Source organism: Pristiophorus japonicus, chromosome 9 (assembly GCF_044704955.1).
Source record: "Pristiophorus japonicus isolate sPriJap1 chromosome 9, sPriJap1.hap1, whole genome shotgun sequence".
Taxonomy (NCBI): domain Eukaryota; kingdom Metazoa; phylum Chordata; class Chondrichthyes; family Pristiophoridae; genus Pristiophorus; species Pristiophorus japonicus.
Window position 1 is genome coordinate 151,250,392 of NC_091985.1, and position 23,804 is coordinate 151,274,195.

At 47.6% G+C, this 23,804-nt stretch overlaps 1 protein-coding gene across 1 annotated transcript in view; it reads left to right on the top strand.

Moving 5' to 3' along the window:
* plg (plasminogen) overlaps positions 1-23,804 on the top strand; it is a 283,880-nt gene that overhangs the window by 50,206 nt on the left and 209,870 nt on the right. The window contains exons 8-11 of the mRNA XM_070891008.1: positions 3,162-3,280; positions 18,422-18,584; positions 18,853-18,964; positions 19,436-19,467. Of these exons, the coding sequence (XP_070747109.1) occupies positions 3,162-3,280; positions 18,422-18,584; positions 18,853-18,964; positions 19,436-19,467 (426 nt within the window). The remainder of the gene's footprint in view (positions 1-3,161; positions 3,281-18,421; positions 18,585-18,852; positions 18,965-19,435; positions 19,468-23,804) is intronic.

Sequence of the window (23,804 nt, forward strand, 5' to 3'; positions counted from 1 at the left end):
TGCAGTGCTCCCTCAACACTGCACTGGGGTGTCAACCTAGATTTTTTGTGCTCAAGTCCCTGGAGTGGGACTTGAACCCACAACCTTTTGACTCAGAGGTGAGAGTGCTACCCACTGAGCCACAGCTGACACTGAGAGAGAAGGAATTGAAGAGTACAATGAGAATGTGGGTAACTAAGGTTGGATTACCAAAAGATGGGGCTTCTTGGGCTCAGCGATTGTTTCCTCACCCTAAAAGTTCATAGGGGTCAAAGTTACAACAGCCCATTGTAGGTGGAGTTCACTTTTTTAACCTCCCAATCTGGTTTGCACTCTGTCTCTCCTCCTTTCCTTTCTTCTCTGCCTCCTCTCTCTATCTCTTCCCTCGTCTTTGCTTCTCCCTTGCCTCTTTCTCCTTCCTATTTCTTACCTCGCTCTCCTGTTCAGCTCTTCACGGAGGAGCTGTGGGCTGGAAAGGAATCACGTTGACGTTACAAAATAGAAAACAGAGAGTCGGGGTTAAGTGCAGCTATTCAGACTGATACTAGATGGGAAGTGCTGTTCCACAGCCTTCGGTGCTGGGATCACTGTTGTTCACCATTTACAGAAATGATTTGGACTCGGGAATCGGAAGTACAATTTCAAAATTTGCAGATGACACTAAATTGGAGGGGTGCAGTTTATACTGAGGAAGAATGCGCCAAATCACAAGAAGACATAAGGTGCACAAAGGATTGGAAGAGTCAGATAGCACTAGAGTGAGAAATAGTACAGTATTACGTGGGCTCAGACTGAGAGAGAATACAAGAAGTTCTAAGATAGGTTTACAGTGCATGTGTGTGAATGCACAAAGCATGGTAAATAAGGTTGGTGAATGCAGGTATAAATAGACACATGAGGATATGATGTCGTGGCGATAACAGAGACCTGGCTCAAAAAAGGGCAGGATTGGGTACTAAATATTCCTGGATATAAGGTGTTCAGGAAAGATAGGGAAGGAAAGAAAGGAGATGAGGTGTCAGTATTGATTAAGGATAATACAGTGCTGGAGAGAGAGGATGTCCTGGAGGGGTCAAGGACAGAATCTACTTCGTTAGAATTAAGAAACAACAGAGATGTCATTACACTACTAGGTGTATTCTATAGGCCACCTCCTTGTGTGCGCATTAGGTCTGTGCAGCAGAGCAGGTCTCCAGTCGTCCTGTTTGACCCTTGCCACTGGATAAAGGCCTAGCTCTGTCAAGCCCGTGTGGTGGCTGGTGTGCAACGGCCACCATACATTAAAAAAATCCACGCACAGGCATCTTCCACCCCCTCAACAGGACTGGAACATCAGGTCCTTCATTGAAACATCTGTGAACTCTTGTGGAAGCAAGTCATCCTCATTCGCGGGATCGCTGCCGCCTAGTGGGAAGGATAAAGAGGAGCAAATTTTCAGGGAAATTACAGAAGGTGCAAGAACTATAGAGTCGTGATAACGGGGGACTTCAACTATCCTAATATAGACTGGGATAGTAATAGTGTAAAGGGCAGAGAGGGGGAAGAATTTCTGGAATGTGTTCAGGAGAACTTTCTTCTTCAGTACGTTTCCGACCCAACGAGGGAGGAGGCATTGCTGGATCTGGTTCTGGGGAATGAGGGAGGTCAAGTGGAGCAAGTGTCAATAGGTGAAGCTTTAGGTAACAGCGATCATAGTATCATAAGGTTTAGATTAGCTATGGAAAAGGACAGGGAGCAATCTAGAGTATTCGAGTTAATTGGAGGAAATGGTTCGGGTGCAGTCGAGGTAGGTTCCCACTAGGGGGAAAGGCAGGGCAACCAAAGCCAGAGCTCCTATTTCTTATATTCTTGAGTTTACTCGAAAGCAAAGGTGTAATTGCAAACTGGTCCATCCTGTGTGTATATAAAGATATATTTCTTACATGCCCATGCTGATGCCGTTTCATTGCAGGATAACATAAAAAAATTCTTATTGTTGTGTTCAAATCCCTCCATGACCTCGCCACTTCCTATCTCTGTAACCTCCTCCAACCCTACAACCCTCTGAGATCTCTGCGCTCCTCCAATCCTAGCCTCTTGCACATCCCCGATTTTAATCGCTCCACCATTGGTGGCCGTGCCTTCAGCTGCCTGGGCCCTTTGCTCTGGAACTCCCTGCCTAAACCTCTCTGCCTCAGTACCTCTCTCTCCTCCTGTAATATGCTCCTTAAAACCTACCTCTTTGACCGAGCTTTTTGTCATATGTCCTAATCTCTCTTTGTGGCTCGCAGTTCATTTTTTTTTGATAACTCTCTGGTGAAACACCTTGGGACATTTTACTATGTTAAAGGTGCTTTATAAATGCAAGTTGTTGATGTCCCTTCGTAGAACTTGAAAATAGCCATGTTTCTGTAAATAACATTACCTGGCATAGCAGTTATGTTATGGGACTAGTAATCCAGACTAATGATCCAGAGACAAGCGTTCACCATGACAGCTGTTAATTAAATAACTCTGGATAATAAAGTACCAGTAATGGTGACCATGTAACTACCGGATTGTTGTCAAAACCCATATGGCTCACTAATGTCCTTTAGGGAAGGAAATCTGCCGACCCCCTTACCCGGTCTGGCCTATATGTGATTCCAGACCCACAGCAATGTGCGTGACTCTTAACTGCCCTCTGAAATAGCCCAGCAAACCGCTCTGTTATCAAGAAGGTGGCTCACCACCACCTTCTCGAGGGCAAAAAGGGATGAGCAATGTAATGTAAAGGAACTGAAAAACTTACCACACCATGGAACATTGCTCACAGGTTTGTAGAGCTGTTGAGTTGGGAGTGGCTTAGCCAGTCACATAATGTTCACAAGACTCAATAAAACCCCAGCCAGTTGGGTTCAGGGGGACCTACGATGAGGCAGGTGGTTGTGAACCTGGTGGATGAACTGCTAATGTGTGGTGTGATTGTTAAACCTTTGCGAATAAACCAACTAGTTCTTAATAGCAATGTGTTTATATGAATTCTTGAGCAAAGAACCCGTGAAGCAAATATATTATAGGCAACAAATGCTGGCTTTCTCCGTGGTGCCCACATCCCGTGAATGAATTAAAAAACAACCCCGATCACACCGTGCAAGGCTCGCGGACACATCACTGATCAGTGTCAACATTTTTTGTCCACGAGTAAAAATAAGGACCTTTAGTTTTCCAGATAAATATCTCGAGGAGAACTACTGTCGGAATCCAGATGGAGAGCCCAGGCCATGGTGCTTCACAACCGACGCCCAGAAACGATGGACATTCTGCAACATTCCACGGTGTGGTAGGTTTCCCAGTTTCTCCACAGGCGTCCTTCAGGGTCTGGGGTTGTGCAGCAAGTTATTGCACTGCCCTTTCACCTGTAGGACCTGGCTGTTTAATGCACGTCAGACGTGGGTTGCCAACCCTCCAGGGTTGTCCTGGAGTCTCCAGGCATGAAAGACACATCTCCTCGACACTTCAGGGAGAAAAATCAAAGGGGTATTGAAACAACTAATTTCCGTTCAATAGTTCTGTTTATTAGTTGGGAAAGAAATGTTACTTGACTGACAGTCAAGAATTACTCAGTCAGATAGCAAAGAGTCTGTTCGCTTTCCAATTGGCCGTGGGAAGGTGGGCGCCGCGATGTTTGACATGTTGGGCGACCAATGGAGGTGCGCGCGGGGGCGGGGCAGTTGGAGGAGGAGGTCATGTGATGAAACCGCCAGAATTACATCCAGCCAGTGTTGGCGACCCTATGCCAGACTGATGGGCGACAGTCTCCTTCTGTTGGCCTCAAGCCTCCTTACATTCATAGAAAAATAGGAGCAGTAGTAGGCCATTCGGCCCTTCGAACCTGCACCGCCATTCAATATGATCATGGTTGATCCTCCATCTCAACACCATATTCCTGCTTTTTCCCCATACCCCTTGATGCCCTTTGTTTCTAGAAATCTATCTATCTCCCTCTTAAATATATTCAGTGACTTAGCCTCCACAGCCTTCTGTGGTAGAGAATTCCACAGGTTCACCAGCCTCTGAGTGAAAACATTTATCCTCATCTCGGTCCTAAATTTCCTACCCTGTATCCTGAGACTGTGACCCTTGTTCTAGACTTCCCAGCCAAGGGAAACATCCTCCCCGCATCTAGTCTATCCAACCCAGTCAGAATTTTATATGTTTCAATGAGATCCTCTCTCATTCTTCTAAACTCTAGTGAATACAGGCCTAGCCTACCCAATCTCTCCTCATACGACAGTCCTGCCATCCCAGGAATCAGTCTGGTGAACCTTCGCTGCACTCCCTCTATGGCAAGTATATCCTTTGTTAGGTAAGGAGATCAAAACAGCACACAATACTCCAGGTGCGGTCTCACCAAGGTCCTGTGTAACTGTAGTAAGACATCCTTGCTCCTGTACTCAAACCCTCTTGCAATGAAGACCAACATACCATTTGCCTTCCTAACTGCTTGCTGCACCTGCATGTTTGCTTTCAGTGACTGATGTACAAGGACACCCAGGTCCATCTGTATATCGGCATTTCCCAAGCCATCACCATTTAAATAATACTTTCACTTTCGGGCTGAGGGAGGTGCCACCTGTCAGACGAGTCGTTAAACCAAGGCCCTCTCAGGTGGACGTAAAGGATCGCACGGCAGTATTTCGAAGATGAGCAGAGGAGTTGCAGGAGGGAAATCTGTCCTCCCAAAAAACAGAGTTAAAACTTTCGGCTTTCCCTGACTGTATCTCCTCCCCACTGCTCCGAAACACCCACTGGAAATATCGGGGCCATTAGCCCCTCCGCCCTCTCCACAGATGCTGCCTGGCTTACTGACTGTTTGCAGCAATTGCTGATTCTGTGTTAGATTTCCAGCATCTGCAGTTTTTCGTTTCCTCGTAAGCCCGAGGAACAGCACCTCATCTTTCGTTTGGGCACTTTACAGCCTTCCGGACTCAACATCGAGTTCAACAATTTCAGACCATAACCTCTGACCATATTTTTTTCCCTTTTTTTAACAAACCCCGCCATTTCTTTTTCTCTTTCCCACGGCAGCTGGTGATGATTCCACCATTCACATCCCATCTCGACTCATCTTTTGTTTCCTAACGTGTGCCGTTACCATCTCATTTTTGCCCTTCATCCTTATTGTCTCTCTAATCTCTCCTGCCTTCCACCCTGTCACAGATCTTCCCTTTTGTTCTTTCCTCCCCTCCCTCTTTCCGTGCCCCTGCACTTCCTTAAGAATCTATTGCATCGCGAACATTTGCCAGTTCTGACGAAGGATCACAGACCCAAAATGTTAACTCTGTTTCTCTCTCCACTTGATGCTGCCTGACCCGCTGAGATTTCCAGCATTTTCTGTTTTTATTTCAGATTCCAGCATCCGCAGTATTTTCCTTTTGTTCAGTTTTTCTTTGTTACTTTTTGTTACTACTAATATGATGTTCTAAAAGTAAGGAATGATAATCAAGTGGCTAACATGTTTGTAGGAGGATATTTCTTTGCCGTGTAATGTATTAGAATCCAAATCAGGAGATTTCTGAATATATTTAATTCCAACTGTTTTATATTTCAACTCTTCTAGTTCTCTCCATTTTCTTTATTAAACCTACTTATTTAACCACATTTTCACAGCACAGTCAGCTACTGTAATTCTATAACTGCGACTCTGCTTTAATAAACTAGATAGAATTTAAAGCTATTCCAGATTTAATCAACACTTCAAAATGTGCAAACCCTTCTTTGTTCCCTTTACAAGGTATTATTATTTAATGGAATCTTCTGTAGATTGTCCACATTTTGTGTCTCCATTACTGCTCTATATGCTACCTTTCATTACATAGCGAGGGAAGTCAGATATGAGAAAGATAGAAAGAAAGATATATAGATAACGAGAGAAAGAGCAACAGTACTTCATGGGCAATGAACTATTTTGTAGTTTAGACACATTAATTATGCAAGCAAATGCAGCAGGCAATTTGCGTACAGCAAGATCCCACAAACCACAAATAAGATGAATGAGCAGTTAATCTGCTTCAGTGGTGTTGATTGAATGATGAATGTCGACCAGAACAGAACTCTGCCATGGTTTAACATCACATCTGAAAGACAGCACCTCCGACAGTGCAGCACTCCCTCAGTACTGCACTTTGTCAATCTGGATTATGAGCTTAAATCTCTGCAGTGGTACTCGAACCCACAATCTTCTGACTCAGAGGTGAGCGTGCTACCCACTGAGCCAAGGCTGACACTAGCACCTGTAATGTTTTTGCTTCATGGGTTCTTTGCTTAAGAATTCATAGCAACACATTGCTATTGAGAACTAGTTGGTTTATTTCTGCTCGATAGTTCCGAGTCTATTAACTAGAGGCATGGTAGGGCAGCTAAGTCCCTTGGAGTGCACATCTTGTGCCATGTGGGAAGTCATGGACACTTCACATAGCCTGGATGACCATCGTGCAGAAGGTGTCTCCAGCTGCAGCAACTTGAGCTCCACATTTCGGAGCTTGAGCAGCGGCTGGAGTCACTGCGGTGCATCCGCGAGACTGAGAGCAACATGGATAGCACATTTCTAGAGGTGGTCACCCCGCAGCTTAAGAGTGTGCAGGCAGAGAGGAAGTGGGTGACCACCAGACAGAAGAGGAAGATTAGGCAGCTAGTGCAGGAATCCCCCGAGTCCATCTCGCTCTCCAACCAGTATTCTGTTCCGAGTACTGCTGAGGGCGATGGTGCCTCTGGTGCCAGAGCCAAGTCCATGGCACCACGGGTGGCTCAGCTGTACAGGGGGGAGGAAGAAGAGTGGAAGAGCAATAATGGTAGGGGATTCGATAGTCAGGGGAGCAGACAGGCATTTCTGCGGCCGCAGACCTGACTCCAGGACAGTATGTTGCCTCCCTGGTGCCAGGGTCAAGGATGTCACTGAGCGGCTGCAAGACATTCTGAGAGGAAATGGTGAACAACCAGAGGTCGTGGTCCATATCGATACCAATGACAGAGGTAGAAAGAGGGATGAGATCCTGCAGGCAGAGTTTAGGGAGCTGGGAGAGAGATTAAAAAACTGGACCTCAAAGGTAGTAATCTCCGGATTATTGCCGGTGCCACGAGCTAGTGAGTTCAGAAATAGGAGGATAGAGACGATGAATGCGTCATTGGAGAGATGGTGCAGGCGGGAGGGTTTTAGATTCCTGAGGCATTGGGACTGTTTCTGGGGGAGGTGGGACCTGTACAAGCCGGACGGGTTGCACCTCAACAGAGCCGGGACCAATATCCTCGCGGGAGGGTTTAAACTAGCTTGTCATGGGGGATGGGAACCAGAGAATAGATTCGGGGGGCGGGGGGGGAGCGTGGGGGGGTAGAGAATCAAAACTAGAATTGGGCAGCAGAGAAGTAGAAGTAGAAAGTGAATTTGGAAGACAGTGGAAACAAGGGCTGGAAAATAGGCAATAAGGGAGATTGGCAATACTAAATGGTTTATACCTCAATGCAAGGAGTATAGGGAGTAAGACAGATGAGCTGAGAGCACGGATAGACACGTGGGTGTACGATATTATAGCTATTACAAAGAAGGGCAGGTATGGCAGCTCAACATTCCTGGTTTCAGGGTTTTAAGATGGGATAGAGAGGGGGGTAAAAAAGGAGGCGGGGTCTCAGTATTGATTAAAGAAACAATTATAACTGTGAGAAGGGATGATATGTTAGAGGGATCATCAAATGAGGCCATATTGGTTGAATTAAAGAACAAATAACAGGTGATCACACTACTGGGAGTGTACTAAAACAGTCTAAAAGATCCCCAAACAGTCAGAGGGAAATAGAAGAACAAATATGTGGGCAAATTGCTGAGAAGTGCAAAAACTGTAGAGTTGTAACTTTAGAGTGGGGGATTTCAACTACCCTAATATTAACTGGGGAAAAAGGAGTGTGAATGGTACAGAGGTTGTGGAATTCCTAAAATGCATTCAGGAGAACTTCGTTAACCGAGTAGGTAACAAGCCCAACAAGAGAGGGGGCGGTTCTGGACTTGGGGATTGAAGAGGGGCAGATGGAAGGGGTATCAGTGGGAGAGTATTTTGGTGCTAGTGATCGTAATTCAGTAAGATTTAGGCTACTTATGGAAAAGAACAAAGGTGGACCAGGAATAAAAGTTCTCAATTGGGATAAAGCCAGTTTTGCTGAGCTGAGATGGGATTTGGCCAAAGTGGACTGGAAACAGCTACTTGATGATAAATCAGTGTCAGAGCAGAGGGAGGTATTTCAAGGAGAAGATCCTGAGGGGACGGAGCAAGTATGTTCCCTTAAATAAAAAGGGTGGGGCTAACAAATCTAGAGCCCCCTGGATATCAAGGGACATACAGGATAAGATAAAGAAATAAAAGGAAGCTTATGACAGATACTGAGAACTCATTACTGCAGAAAATGTCGACTATAAGAAATGCAGGGGTGCAATTAAAAAAGATATCAGGTAAGCAAAGAGAGAACATGAAAGAATGTTGGTAAGTAAAATGAGGGAAAACTCAAAGATGTTTTATAAATACATTAAGAGCAAGAGGATAACTAGAGAAAAAGTGGGGCCTATTAGAGACCATAAAGGAAATCTGTGTGTGGAGGCAGAAGATATGAGTATGATTCTCAATGAAACTTTGCATCTGTTTTCACAAAAGAGAGGGGCGATGCAGAATTTGCAATGAGGGAGGAGGAGTATGAAATATTAGACGAGATATACATAGTGAGAGAGGAAGTATTAAAGGGCTTAGCAGCTTTGAAAGTGGATAAATCCCCAGGCCCAGATGAAATGTATCCTAGGCTGTTAAGAGAAGCAAAAGAGGAAATAGCAGAGGCTCTGACCATCATTTTTCAATCCTCTCTGGCTACAGGTGTGGTGCCAGAGGACTGGAGGACTGCTAATGTGGTACCTTTGCTTAAAAAGAGAGAAAGAGATAGACTGAGTAATTACAGGCCAGTCAGCCTAACCTCGGTGGTGGGAAAATTATTGGAAACGATCCTGAGGGACAGGATAAATCTTCATTTGGAAAAACTTGGATTAATCAAGGACAGTCAGCATGGACTTATTAAGGGAAGGTCATGTCTGACTAACTTGATTGAATTTTTCGAGGGGGTAACCAGGAGGGTCGATGAGGGCAGGCCTGGGAATTTATCCACTTTCAAAGGTTCCAAATAGCAGACTGGTCATGTAAGTAAAAGCCCATGAGATCCAGGGCAAAGTGGCAAGTTGGATCCAAAATTGGCTTGGAGGCAGGAAGCAAAGGGTAATGGTTGATGGGTGTTTTTGTGCCTGGAAGGGTGTATCCAGTGGGGTTCTGCAGAGCTCAGTACTAGGTCCCTTGCTTTTTGTGGTCTGTATTAATGACTTGGTCTTAAATGTTAGGAGTATGATTAAGGAGTTTGCAGATGACACCAAAATCGGCTGTGTGGTTGATAATGAAGAAGAAAGCTGCGGACTACAGGAAGATATCAATGATCTGCTCAGGTGGGCAGAACAACAGTGGCAAATGGAATTCAATCTGGAGAAGTGTGAGGGAATGCATTTGGGGAGAGCTAACAAGGCAAGGGAATACACATTAAATGGTAGGACACTGAGAAGTGCAAAGGAACTAAGGGACCTTGGGGTGTATGTCCACAGATCCCTGAAGGTAGCAGGCCTGGTAGATAAGGTGGTGAAGAAGGCATATATACTTGCCTTTATTTATCGAGGAATGGAATACAAGAGCAGGAAGGTTATGTTTAAACTATATAAAACACTGGTTAGGCTCAGCTGGAGTACTGCATGCAGTTCTGGTCACCACATTACAGGAAAGATATAATTGCACTGGAAAGGGTGCAGAGGAGATTGACAAGAATGTTGCCTGAATTGGAGAATTTTGGCTATGAAGAAAGATTGGAGATGCTAGGTCTGTTTTCTTTGAAACAGAGGAGGCTAAGGGGAGATCTGATTGAGGTGTATAAAATTATGAGGGGCCTGTATAGAGTGGATAGGAAGGACCTGTTTCCCTTGGCAGAGGGGTCAACAACCAGGGGGCATAGATTTAAAGTAATTGGGGGGAGGTTTAGAGGAGATGAGGGGAAATTTCTTCACCCAGAGGATGTTGGGGGTCTGGAACTCACTGCCTGGAAGAGTGGTAGAGGCAGAAACCCTCACTGCATTTAAAAGAAACTTGGATGTGCACTTAAAGTGCCATAACCTACAGGGCTAAACGGACCAAGAGCTGGAAAGTGGGATTAGGTTGGATAGCTCTTGGTCGGCCAGCGCACACGATGGGCCGAAATGGCCTCCTTCCATGCTGTAAATTTCTATGATTCTATTAACAAAGGTTTAACAATCACACTACACATTACCAGTTCATCCACTAGGCTCACAACTGCACACCTCATCGTGGATGACCAAGACTTAACTGATTGGGGTTTTATTGAGTCTTGTGAACATCACATGACTGGCTAAGCCAGTCACAATGCAACAGCTCTACAACTATCGTTGTATCTGTAAATCAATGCATCATTAAATCAAGTGCTCCCTAAAGGGGGGAAGCACTAAAACCGACACTTAAACAAATTAGACTTTAAACATAAATGGTCAAATTTAAATTTGGTTGCTGGGGGTGATGATGCATTCCAGTCCCTCTGGTGCCCACCTCTCGCGGAAGGCCGCGAGCGCACCGATGGACACCACACGTGCTCCATCTCCAGGGACACCCTGGCTCGGATGTAACCGCGGAAGAGAGGCAGGCAGTCGGGCTGAACGACCCCCTTGACCGCCTGCTGCCTGGACCGGGTGATGCCCCCCTTGGCCATGCCCAGGAGCAGTACAACAGATCTACAAACCCATGAGCATCCTCACAGGTGCATACATTACACCACCAATGTTCTCTCCTTTACTCTCCCAAAGGTGTTGACCTCTTGCTGGGATTCTGTCCCACTGCCACCTTCATTGACAAGGTCTTATTCACGTGTGACTCTTGACAGCGAGTGTCTGCAGCTATTCAGCTAAAGTGAGGGGAGGACATCGCAGCCATGCCAGGCACTGTCCTTGCCCAATATCTACAATTACCGCAGGGCTCGTTGGTTGGTGATCAGGACCAGGCAGCCGTGGTCAGTTTTCACCTCCCTGGCCTGAGGATGCAAAGTCAGTTGTAGTCACCTACTGCTTGCCCCTGCTGAGACCGGCAAGGAAATCATGATTTATTCTGTTGCCCCACTTTTGTTATTGTTCCCCTCTCTGCACCGTGTCACTACCCACTCAAAGACAGCAGATGGACAACTAGCCCCGTGAGCCTCTGCTCGGATTGCTCTGTCTCTGGTTGCCAGGGGGCATATCGCTCCTCAGGCTTTCCTTTGCTCTCAGTAGGGAAGTCCTTGGCAGTCACAGCATGAAGTAAATTTCTCTTTCATCCTCTCCATGGGGCAAGTACGACCCAAAAAAGTGGGGGGGGGGGGGGAGAGGGGGGAGGAAAATGACGGCAAATGCAGGCCAGTCAGCCCAATGTTGGTGGACAATGGCTTCGAAATTCAGGTCATTTGTGCCTCCCGTTAGCACCGCCGGGGGGCGCTAACGACTCCCGCTAAATTCCATGGGAGTTTGGAGGCGCCGGTAACCCATAGCGCCCCGCTCCGCTGCGCCGGCGATGATCACCACGCGCAGTGCTCCGTTATCGCCCCGGGCCCCAAGTTGGGTATCGCCCCCTGAAGCTGCAGTGGGTGATGACTGACAGCGTCAGGGGATGTAAACTGGGCGGGAGGCTGCTCGCGGTGCAACACTTAAAGGGGTCTGCTCAAAAGCTGGGCTGTTGGTCCAGGGAGGCTTGTGTCTTCACTGCAGCATTTGCAACTTGGGCCCCAAGAGCCTCTTCTACGCGGCAGCGCCACACGACCCAGTGTGAGCACTGCGCCCCGCTCCCGATCTGATCGCCCCACTACCGCCCCAGACAGGAAGTGGAACCCGTTATTTTGCGCTCCACTTTCTTTCGGGGGTGGTAACCCTAATTTTGTGAGCGGGGCGGGACCTCCGAGCCTCCCGGATGTTACTGCCCCCAAACGGGGCGCAACGGAATTTCACCCCGGAAAATCCGAGATAAAATTAATTGCCACTTGAGAAGATATGGGTTCAAAAATGAAAGTCAGCACAGATCTGTTGAAGGGAAATCATATTTGACTAACTTGATTGAGTTCTTTGATGAAGGAACAGACAGGGTTGATGTGTATTTGGACTTTCAAAAGGTGTTTGATAAAGACTTGGTAGCAAAATTAAAGCCCATGGGATTCAAGGGATAGTGGCTGTGTGAATATGAAATTGGCTAAAGGGCAGAAAGCAGAGAGTAGTGGTGAATGGTTGTTTTTCAGACTGGAGATATACAGTGGTGTTCCCCAGGGGGCGGTATTAGGACCACTGATATATAGTAATGGCCTAGATTTGGGCATACAGGGCATAATTTCAAAGTTTTCAGATGACACAAAACTTGGAAAAAGTGAGAAGGATAGTAACAGACTTCAGGAGGACATGGACAGACTGGTGAACTGGGCAGACACATGGCAGATGCAATTTAACACAGAGAAGTGTGAAGAATGAGGAGAGACGATATAAATGAAATGGTACAATTTTAAAGGGGTGCAGGAACAGAGAGACCTAGGGGTGTAAGTACACAATTCTTTGAAGGTGGCCAGACAAGATGAGAAGGCTGTTAAATTAATAAACAGAGACCATAGGTTGCAAAAGCAAAGAAGTTACGCTAAGCATTTATAAATCACTGCTTAGGCCCCAGCTGGAGTATTGTGTCCAATTCTGGGCACCTCACTGTAGGCTTCGAGGGTGCAGAGGAGATTGACCAGAATGTTACCGGGGATGCAGGACTTCAGTTATGTGGAGAAACTGGAGAAGCTGCAAGATTGGATAGAGGTGTTCAAAATCATGCAGGGTTCTGATAAGTTAAACAAAGAGAAACTGTTTCCAGTGGCAGAATCATAGAATCATAAAGGTTACAGCACAGAAGGAGGCCATTTCAGCCCATCGTGTCCGCGCCGGCCAACAAAAGGCTATCCAGCCTAATCCCACTTTCCAACTCTAGGTCCGTAGCCCTGTAGGTTACGGCACTTCAAGGGCACATCCAAGTACTTTTTAAATGTGGAGAGGGTTTCTGCCTCTACCACCCTTTCAGGCAGTGAGTTCCAGACCTCCACCACCCTCTGCGTGAAGAAATTTCACCTCAAATCCCCTCCAAACCTTCTACCAATTACTTTAAATTTATGCCCCCTGGTTGTTGACCCCTCTGCTAAGGCAGATAGGCCCTTTCTATCCACTATATCCAGGCCCCTCAAAATTTTATACACCTCAATGAGGTCTCCCCTCAGCCTCCTCTGTTCCAATGAAAACAACTCCAGCCTCTCTAATCTTTCCTCACAGCTTGGATTCTCCACTCCCGGCAACATTCTCGTGAATCACCTCTGTACCCTCTCCAGCGCAATCATGTAATGTGGTGACCAGAACTGCACACAGTACTCCAGCTGTGGCCTAACTTGTGTTTTATACAGTTCAAGCATAACCCCCCTGCTCTTGTATTCTATGCCTCTGGAGGTCACCAGTGGACACAGATTTAAGATAATTGGCAAAATAAACAATGGTGAGACAAGGAGAATTTTCTTTACATGGTAGGTCATTCTGATCTGCAATGCACTGCCTGAAAGGGCGGTGGAAGCAGATTCAATAATAACTTTTAAAAGGAAATTGACTAAATACTTGAAGGGGAAAAATGTGCAGAGCTTTGGGGAAAGAGCGGGGGAGTGGGACTAATTGGATAGCTCTTTTGTAGTGTCGGCACAGGCACGATGGGCCAAATGGCCTCTGTAATATATGCACCAGTGAGTATGCTCACAGGTTTGTAGAGCTGCTGAACTGCCTACCTCTCTTCCGCGGTTACATCCGAGCCAGGGTGTCCTTGGAGATGGGGCACGCGGTGTCCACCGGTACGCTCGCGGCCTTCCGTGAGAGGTGGGCGGCGGAGGGACTGGAGTGGATCATCACCCCCGGCAACCAAATTTTAATTTAAACCACAATAACTAAAGTTTAATTTGTTTAAGTTTGTCGGTTTTAGTGCCCCCCCCTCTTTTAGCCAGGGGGCACGTGTATGATTTGTGTTTTGGTGCCCTCAGAAAAAAAAACAAGGGGGCACTTGATTGAAGTTTTTGGAGTGTGCTCCCCGCCCCTTTTACCCAGGGGGCACTTGATTGTTTGCAACTAAAATAGTTGTAGAGCTGTTGAGTTGGGAGTGGCGTAGCAAGTCACGTGATGTTCACAAGACTCAATAAAACCCCAGCCAGTTGGGTTCAGGGGATCCACGATGGGGCAGGTGGTTGTGAGCCTGGTGGATGAACTGGTAATGTGTAGTGTGATTGTTAAACCTTTGCTAATAAACCAACTAGTTCTCAATAGCAATGTGTTGCTATGAATTCTTTAGCAAAGAACCCATGCAGCAAATACATTGCAACTTCCTTCTGTGCTATATAATTCAATGATTCTATTTGATCATACCTCAAAACTACTGTTCTAACCAATGCCACTGTTCCAGCCTAGAAAGATTGTTTCCTTTATGAAATTCCTCTACCTTCAGCCACCTTCCTCTTATAAGAGTCTCAATAGGACACTCACTGGTTGTGGCCAAGAGGACAAGTGTGTAACCTACTCCTTGGCTTTCAGCAATGGGGGCCACTGCCGGAAGACAACACTTCCTCACGTATTCACTTCCCTCATTAGAGGATGTAGAGCCAGTGCCGGGCACCTTCCCAATGCTATATCTGAGAGTGGGAGAATAGAAACCCAAACCTTCCATTACAGCAGTGTGCAATCACTGCTCTGTAGTATTGCCCCCTCCGTGGACCCGAGCTTTACATTTCTAATAATCCACATTGGTTAAGCTTCGATGTTAGTGGTACAAACATTAGCAGTTTGCAAGGTTTCTGCAAGTTTAAACTAATGGGCGGTGGGGGGGTTGGAAATTCGGTTGGGGGCTAATTAGGGCGCTAATGGCGGTGGGACGTTAAATTTTGCGCCGGGAAATGGTTTGCGTCTCCAGCTGCAAATTTCAGCAGCTGGACCCTGAGTGTGGAGCGGAGCGCTAAGGGAGACGTTCCACACCTCTCTCGGGGCGCTAGGCCGGCTGAGCAACTGAAAATCCCGAGCTAAAGAGTCGGCCTCGGAGCGCCCTGAGAACGGCTTCCCTGGACATAAAAAAATCACCAAAACAACACAAGAATCATTCCCAATACCTTGCTCACCCCGCATAAAGATAAATCGCAAAAACAAACAGTCACACTTACCTCAGGTAGACATTCCTTCCCTCACCGCCGACGGAACAGCTTGGACCACCCGCTTTCCCAGGCGGTTCCACTAGGGGGCGCTACGGGTCCCGCTGCAAATAAATTTCAGAACAGTGTCGCACACCGGCTCGCCCCTCCCGGGCGGTGCTGCTCCGCACCCCCGCAAAACCAGCACCGAATGTCCCGGAGGGTCGCTGGAAGCTGGCCAGCCACCCGGAAATCATTTCCACTTCCATTACCACCTCTCAGGGGCGTGAACAGAGGCAGCAGTAGACCGAAAATTCACCCCATACTTTTTAGTCTCCTGGTCCCCGCCCCCAACATTATGGGCAATCAGCATTTTTTTTACACTCACTGTCCAGGAGAAAAATGGCCTCTTGAAGAAGGTAGCAGAAGTCTAGTCAGGTTTGTGGAATTGTATCCCAGTATGACTCACTGCTGCTCCTCCCTCCTTCACTTCTGTTTCACCATCCCCCTCCTTCAGGAATCTGGAAACAAAACATCAATACAGCTCCACCTCGTGCTCTACTGCTCCACCTACTGGATTACTGTAGTAATGCAGCCACTGCTGTTTATACAATAAAAGGAAGTTCCAGATTGAAGCCATCTTGAGTGTGTGCTTTAGTGTTTTAGTAAGAAGATATCACATGGCTGAAGATATCACACTGACGACGAGGATAGGATAATTGGATTCCCTAGCTGAAATTTGTGTTGGTGATTAATCCAGCCAACGAACAGAGAGACTTGGGGCTCAGTTTTCCCCAAGACGGTTTTCTGGTGTATTGCCAGAGCTGTGCTGCTTAGTTAGGTCAAGAAATGCGCGAGAAAAACTTGTCCGAAGTTTCCCCGATGTTTGTGCTGTAATCCGGACCCACGCAGCATGGCCAGTCACCTAGGGGGGTGGAGCCTGCGGCCTGCATTGGAAAAAGGGCCTTCTGCGCATGCATGGGGAAAAAAAACTGCCATTCTTGATGTCGCTGAAATGGCCGCGCATGCACAGTACAGCTCCGAATTGGCAATCGGCAATCACCCGAGTGAGTACCTTCCTGGTCCGCTGTGGCCCCCTAGTGAGTGCCTTCCAGGTCCGCTGTGGCCCCCTAGTGAGTGCCTTCCTGGTCCGATGTGGCCCCGAGTGAGTACCTTCCTGGTCCGCTGTGGCCCCCTAGTGAGGTGCCTTCCTGGTCCGATGTGGCCCCCTAGTGAGTACCTTCCTGGTCCACTGTGGACCCCTAGTGAGTACCTTCCTGGTCCGCTGTGGCCCCCTAGTGAGGTGCCTTCCTGGTCTGATGTGGCCCCCTAGTGAGGTGCCTTCCTGGTCCGATGTGGCCCCCTAGTGAGGTGCCTTCCTGGTCCGCTGTGGCCCCGAGTGAGTACCTTCCTGGTCCGCTGTGGCCCCCTAGTGAGGTGCATTCCTGGTCCGATGTGGCCCCCTAGTGAGGTGCATTCCTGGTCCGATGTGGCCCCCTAGTGAGGTGCATTCCTGATCCGCTGTGGCCCCCGAGTGAGTACCTTCCTGGTCCGCTGTGGCCCCCTAGTGAGGTGCATTCCTGGTCCGCTGTGGCCCCCGAGTGAGTACCTTCCTGGTCCGATGTGGCCCCCGAGTGAGTACCTTCCTGGTCCGCTGTGGCCCCGAGTGAGTACCTTCCTGGTCCGCTGTGGCCCCGAGTGAGTACCTTCCTGGTCCGCTGTGGCCCCCGAGTGAGTACCTTCCTGGTCCGATGTGGCCCCCGAGTGAGTACCTTCCTGGTCCGATGTGGCCCCCGAGTGAGTACCTTCCTGGTCCGCTGTGGCCCCCTAGTGAGGTGCATTCCTGGTCCGATGTGGCCCCCGAGTGAGTACCTTCCTGGTCCGATGTGGCCCCCGAGTGAGTACCTTCCTGGTCCGCTGTGGCCCCCTAGTGTGTGCCTTCCTGGTCCGCTGTGGCCCCCTAGTGTGTGCCTTCCTGGTCCGCTGTGGCCCCCTAGTGAGGTGCATTCCTGGTCCGCTGTGGCCCCGAGTGAGTACCTTCCTGGTCCGCTGTGACCCCCGAGTGAGGTGCATTCCTGGTCCGCTGTGGCCCCCGAGTGAGTACCTTCCTGGTCCGCTGTGGCCCCGAGTGAGTACCTTCCTGGTCCGATGTGGCACCGAGTGAGGTGCATTCCTGGTCCGCTGTGGCCCCCTAGTGTGTGCCTTCCTGGTCCGATGTGGCCCCCTAGTGAGGTGCATTCCTGGTCCGCTGTGGCCCCCTAGTGAGGTGCATTCCTGGTCCGCTGTGGCCCCCTAGTGAGGTGCATTCCTGGTCCGCTGTGGCCCCCTAGTGTGTGCCTTCCTGGTCCGCTGTGGCCCCCTAGTGAGGTGCATTCCTGGTCCGATGTGGCCCCCTAGTGTGTGCCTTCCTGGTCCGCTGTGGCCCCCTAGTGAGGTGCATTCCTGTTCCGCTGTGGCCCCCTAGTGCGTGCCTGCCAGTCAATTTTCTCCCTCCCCCGCCAAATCTCTCCGGTCCAGAGTGAGTGCCGATCCAGGTCTGTTCCGCTTCCCACCCTATCCCAGGCCGAATGGCCTCTGATTTATTTACCTGCACCGATTTCTTTAACTCTACGCAAGGGATTTCTCGAGAGGCCACATATGCTGGCCTAAGTAAAAATGGAGTAACTATCAGCTGGCCAAAGTTTCCTAAATGGCCAGAATTAGCATAGGTGGCTGGTTACGCCCCCTTTTGAGAAAAAAAACACGTACCTAGAAAAAACGTAACTAAATGAGTTACTCTGGTGCAAATTGATTGGGGAGACTGAGGATTTTTAAGTTAGGCCAGAAAAAGAAGCCTGCTCCAAATAAAAGTGAAAATACTGAGGAAAATTGAGCCCTTGGAGAGTTTTTTTGTTTTGCAGAACAGCTAAATATCCAAGGATAATGTCAAGCACACTTGGCTGAAATGTGAGTCCAGAAGGCCGTGCCTATGGGAATAATAGGGCGCTTGGGTAAGTTCCATCGCGACCGAGAGACTTTCAGAGCGTATGTGGAGTGGCTAGAAATGTTTTTCACACAAAAACAAAAAGCACAGTTCCTCCATGTTACACCAACACTAACACGGCTGTCCAAACTCTCCATAATAAACCTGGCGATTGTGTTTTCTCACCCTCTGTTGAAGATGTGGATGCCCCGGCTATTGAAATAGAGACAGAGTGTTTCACAGGCAAGGGCCAGGCCTACCGTGGGTCCGTATCAACCACCATTTCTGGCATCATCTGTCAAAGCTGGAGCTCTCAGACTCCGCACCGGCACTCGAGGACTCAGGAGAACTACCCCTGCAAGTAAGTGATTGTCAGTACCCTTTGCATCAACAAGTGCTTCCCCACATTCTCCCCGATGAGCAGAGCAGGCTTAAGCCACACTTTGGGGCTGTCTGAATAAGATTGTTGGTTTGGTCCAAGTTGTGAGGAGCCAGGCCAACTCTGACCAGGGTTCAGACTGCCCATTCTCCCATGTGTTCTGTTCATCAGATGAAACTGGTCACACGCTCAAAGCCACGTGATTATTTTTTTCCGATGGACAACCAACCTGCTCTTTTGCCCATTTCAGAGGACTAGAAGACAATTACTGCAGAAACCCGGATAATGAGAAGGAGCCCTGGTGTTACACCACCGACGCAGATACAAGATGGGAGTATTGCCAAGTGCAAAAGTGCGGTCTGGTGCAGGCAGGTGAGAATTCCACCATTCTCAGCTAGTGTCCTGCTTCTTTCCATTGAGCTCTAAAGTAAGCCTCCACTATGCTGTTTGCTACTTTGTCCATTGGTTTATATACTCGTTACTAGCAGATCTCCCTGGGTGTAGCTCAGTGAGTCAGTGAATCCTGTGTTCCCACGACAGGTGTAATACAGCAGGAAACACATGATCTCCCAGGACATTACTCAAAGACAACAAATTCATATAATTTTGTTTCTGTAAGTGCCTCGCCTTCTTTCTGACTCTAATTCTTTCTGCTACTCTCTCTGTCTCACCTTATCTCTGTATGGCTGTGATACATTCTTCTCACTGCTTTACCCCTTCAAGCGACCCGCGCTTTTGTTTGTCTTTAGTGTGACTCGCATGCATTGCTTTATACTCTATTTGGGCTAGAGAATGCCCTTCTGCCCCGATTGGGGACGGTAACCCTCCGGGAGTTCCCATGCCCGGCCAGCGAAGTCCTGCCCCCGCGACGCGGAATTGGGTCGTGTGCCCCTCAAAGGAAGCGGGGGGCTATATTCGGTGCTCCGCTTCCTTGGGGGTGGGGGGGGGGGCGCTCCCGAGGCAGGAGCACGCCACTGAACAACACGCCGGTTGACGTCATGATCTGCCGCTTCTGCGTACTTCTGGGGGGCGCTCACTGCGCGCGGGCTACCACCCTCACCAATATGGCGTCCGGCACGACTCACGCCAGACGTGTGTGCGGCACTGCAAATGCCACTTCTGGAAACACTAAAAACACTCGAAGTGCCCAAACAAACAAACGCTAAGGATCTGAATTGTTCGCCCAGAGGCCGCAAAATCTAACGGTGTGACGTCGGTCATTGAGGCCGGTTTTGTTGAAAAAATGGCTGCCGCCTCACTTCCGCCCGCTTCTGGCGCAGGACACGGCAGCCGCCATTTTATAGAGGTCATCAGCGCTGCCATTTCCTGTGCTTGCCTCTCGCATGTAAATATGCAGATCATGCCGTCAATCAGCTGAACGGACGCACAACTGTGATTTTGGATGTCGCCGCTCTCCAAACCACAGATGGAAGCAGTTCTGCAGAGACCCAGTCAGCGCTTCTTAATGGGACACACCCTTCTTTCAGTGGTTTCGAATTCAGCTTGAGGAGTGTTATTATTGGAGTAGTGGCTTTGTGCAATACCTTTAGAAAGTTGTTAAAGTTTGCAGGGAGTGCTGCTAGATGCTTGCAAGGCTTTGGATGTTAAAGGAAGGCCTCTGAGACCATCACTTGCTCACGGTCCCGGGGGCTCTAGTTGCAGTCCCCTCTTGGAGATGGAGCAGAGACAGCAAAGGAGGCAAGCTGTTCGCAGAGGGAGGAAGCAGAAGGAAGGATATAACACAGACAGCCCCTTTCTGACCGGGATATCCGGGATCGAATCATCCACCTGAGGTACCAATGATCACAATCCCAATTTCCCATTCAACATTAGTCCCACACCTTACCTTCCCTCGGTTACTGACCATCACAGCGTTCTCTTGGCCACTATGCTGAAATAAAAGCCACCACAAAGCAAACGTTCCAATCCAACTTTTTCCATGTATGCATTCGATATTACATCAAAAAATCAACTACTCACCCTTGTGCATTCCCTTAGTGACTGTCATGCGTGTGCCTTTGCCTGCCATAACATAAGAACATGAGACTTAGAAGTAGGAGAAGGCCATACGGCCCTTCGAGCCTGCTGCACTATTGAATAAGATCATGGCTGATCATCGACCACCACTTTCCCGCTTGATCACCATATCCCTTGACTCCCAGAGAGTCCAAAAATCTATCAGCCTCAGCCTTGAATATGCTCAACAGCTCAGCATCCACAGCCCTTTGGGTAAAGAATTCTAAAGATTCACATCCCTATAAGAACATAACAACAGAAGAAATAGGAACAGGAGTAGGCCATACGGCCCCTCGAATCTACTCCGCCATTCAATAAGATCATGGATGATCTGATCATGGACTCAGCTCCACTTCCCTGCCCACTCCCCATAATCCCTTATCCCCTTATCGTTAAGAAACTGTCTATTTCCGTCTTAAATTTATTCAATGTCCCGGCTTCAACAGCTCTTTGAGGCAGGGAATTCCACAGATTCACAACCCTCTGAGAGAAGAGATTTTTCCTCATCTCTGTTCTAAATGGGCGGCCCCTTATTCTAAGATCATGCCCTCTAGTTCTAGTCTCGGTCTTCAGTCGAAACATCCTCTCTGCATCCACCTTGTCAAGCCCCCTCATAATCTTATACGTTTCAATCAGATTGCCTCTCATTCTTCTGAATTCCAATGAGGAGAGGCCCGACCTACTCAACCTTTCCTCATAAGTCAACCCCCTCATCCCCGGAATCAACCTAGTGAACCTTCTCTGAACTGCCTCCAAAGCAAGCACATCCCTTCGTAAATATGGAAACCAAAACTGCACGCAGTATTCCAGGTGTGGCCTCACCAATACCCCGTACAGCTGTAACAAGACTTCCCTGCTTTTATACTCCATCCCCTTTGCAATAAAAGCCGATTCCATTGGCCTTCCTAATCACTTGCTGCACCTGCATACTATCTTTTTGTGTTTCATGCACAAGTACCCCCACATCCCGCTGTACTGCAGCATTTTGCAATCTTTCTCCATTTAAATAATAACTTACTCTTTGATTTTTTTCTGCCAAAGTGCATGACCTCATACTTTCCAACATTATACTCCATCTGCCAAATGTTTTCCCACTCACTTAGCCTGTCTATGTCCTTTTACAGATTTTTTGTGTCGTTCTCACCCATTGCTTTTCCTCCCATCTTTGTATCATCAGCAAACTTGGCTACGTTACACTCAGTCCCTTCTTCCAAGTCGTTAATATAGATTGTAAATAGTTGGGGTCCCAGCACTGATCCCTGCGGCACCCCACTAGTTACTGATTACCAACCAGAGATAGAACCATTTATCCCGATTCTCTGTTTTCTGTTTGTTAGCCAATCTTCTATCCATACTAATATATTACCCCCAACCCCGTGACCTTTTATCTTGTGCAGTAATTTTTTGTGTGGCACCTTGTCAAATGCCTTCTGGAAGTCCAAATACACCACATCCATTGGTTCCCCTTTATCCACCGTGTTCGTTGTATCCTCAAAGAACTCCAGCAAATTTGTCAAACATGACTTCCCCTTCATAAATCCATGCAGACTCTGCCTGACCAAATTTTGCTTTTCTAAATGTCCTGTTACTGCTTCTTTAATAATGGACTCCAACATTTTCCCAACCACTGATGTTAGGCTAACTGGTCTATAATTTCCTCCTTTTTGTCTGCCTCCTTTTTGAATAGGGGCATTATATTTGCAGTTTTCCAATCTGCTGGGACCTCCCCAGAATCCAGGGAATTTTGGAAATTATAACCAATGCATCCACTATCCCTGCCGCTACTTCTCTTAAGACCCTAGGTTGCAAGCCATCAGGTCCAGGGGATTTACTGCCTTTAGTCTTACTGAGTACCACCTCCTTAGTGATTGTGATTGTGTTAAGTTCCTCCCCCCCGCCCCTTTAGCCCCTTAACTATCCACTGTTGGAATATTGTTAGTGTCCTCTACCATAAAGACAGATACAAAATATTAGTTCAGAGTTTCTGCCATCTCCATGTTCCCCATTACTAATTCCCCGGTCTCGTCCGCTAAGGGACCAACATTTATTTTAGCCACTCTTTTCCTTTTTATATACCTATAGAAAGTCTTGCTATCTGTTTTTATATTTTGTGTTCGTTTACTTTCATAGTCTATCTTCCCTTTCTTAATCTTTTTTTAGTCATTCTTTGCTGGCTTTTAAAAGCTTCCCAATCTTCTGTCCTCCCACTAGTTTTGGCCACTTTGTATGCCCTTGTTTTTAAATCGGATATCGTCCTTTATTTCTTTCGTTAGCTATGGATGGCTTTCTTTTCTCTCACACCCTTTCCTCCTCACTGGAATATATTTTTCTTGAGAGTTGTGAAATATCTCCTTAAATGTATGCCACTGTTCATCAAACGTCCCACACTTCAATCGGTTTCCCAGTCCACTTTACCCAACTCTGCCCTCATACCTTCATAGTCTCCTTTATTTAAGCTTAGTACGCTGGTTAGAGATCCAACTTTCTCACCCTCCATCTGAATTTGAAATTCAATCATGCAATGATCACTCATTCCAAGGGATCCTTTACTTGGAGATTGTTTATTAATCCTGTCTCATTACACAGGACCTGATCTAAGATAGCCCGCCCCCTGGTTGGCTCCGTTTCATACTGCCCAAGGAACCCGTCCCTTATGCACTCTATGAACTCTTCCTCAAGGCTACCCTGACCAATTTGATTTGTCCCATCAATATGGAGGTTAAAATCACCCATGATTATTGCTGTTCCCTTTTTACAAGCCCCCACTATTTCCTGGTTTATGGTCCGACCAACAGAGTTGCTACTGTTAGGGGGCCTATAGACTACGCCCCCCTTATTATTCCTTATCTCCACCCAAACTGTTTCAACATCCTGATCCTTTGAGCATATATCGTTTCTCACTATTGCAGTGATTCCATCCTTTATCAATAGAGCTACCCCACCTTCTTTTCCTTTCTGTCTGTCCTTCCGGATTGTCAAGTACCCCTGAATATTTAATTCCCAGTCCTGGTCACCTTGCAACCACATCTCTGTAATGGGTATCCGATCATACCCATTTGTCTCAATTTGTGCCGTCAACTCATCTATGTTGTTACAAATGCTACATGCATTCAGACAAAGTGCCTTTAAATTTGTTTTATTACCCTTTTTTCCTGCTTGTTTCCTCTCTCCTTCAAACTCACTTTC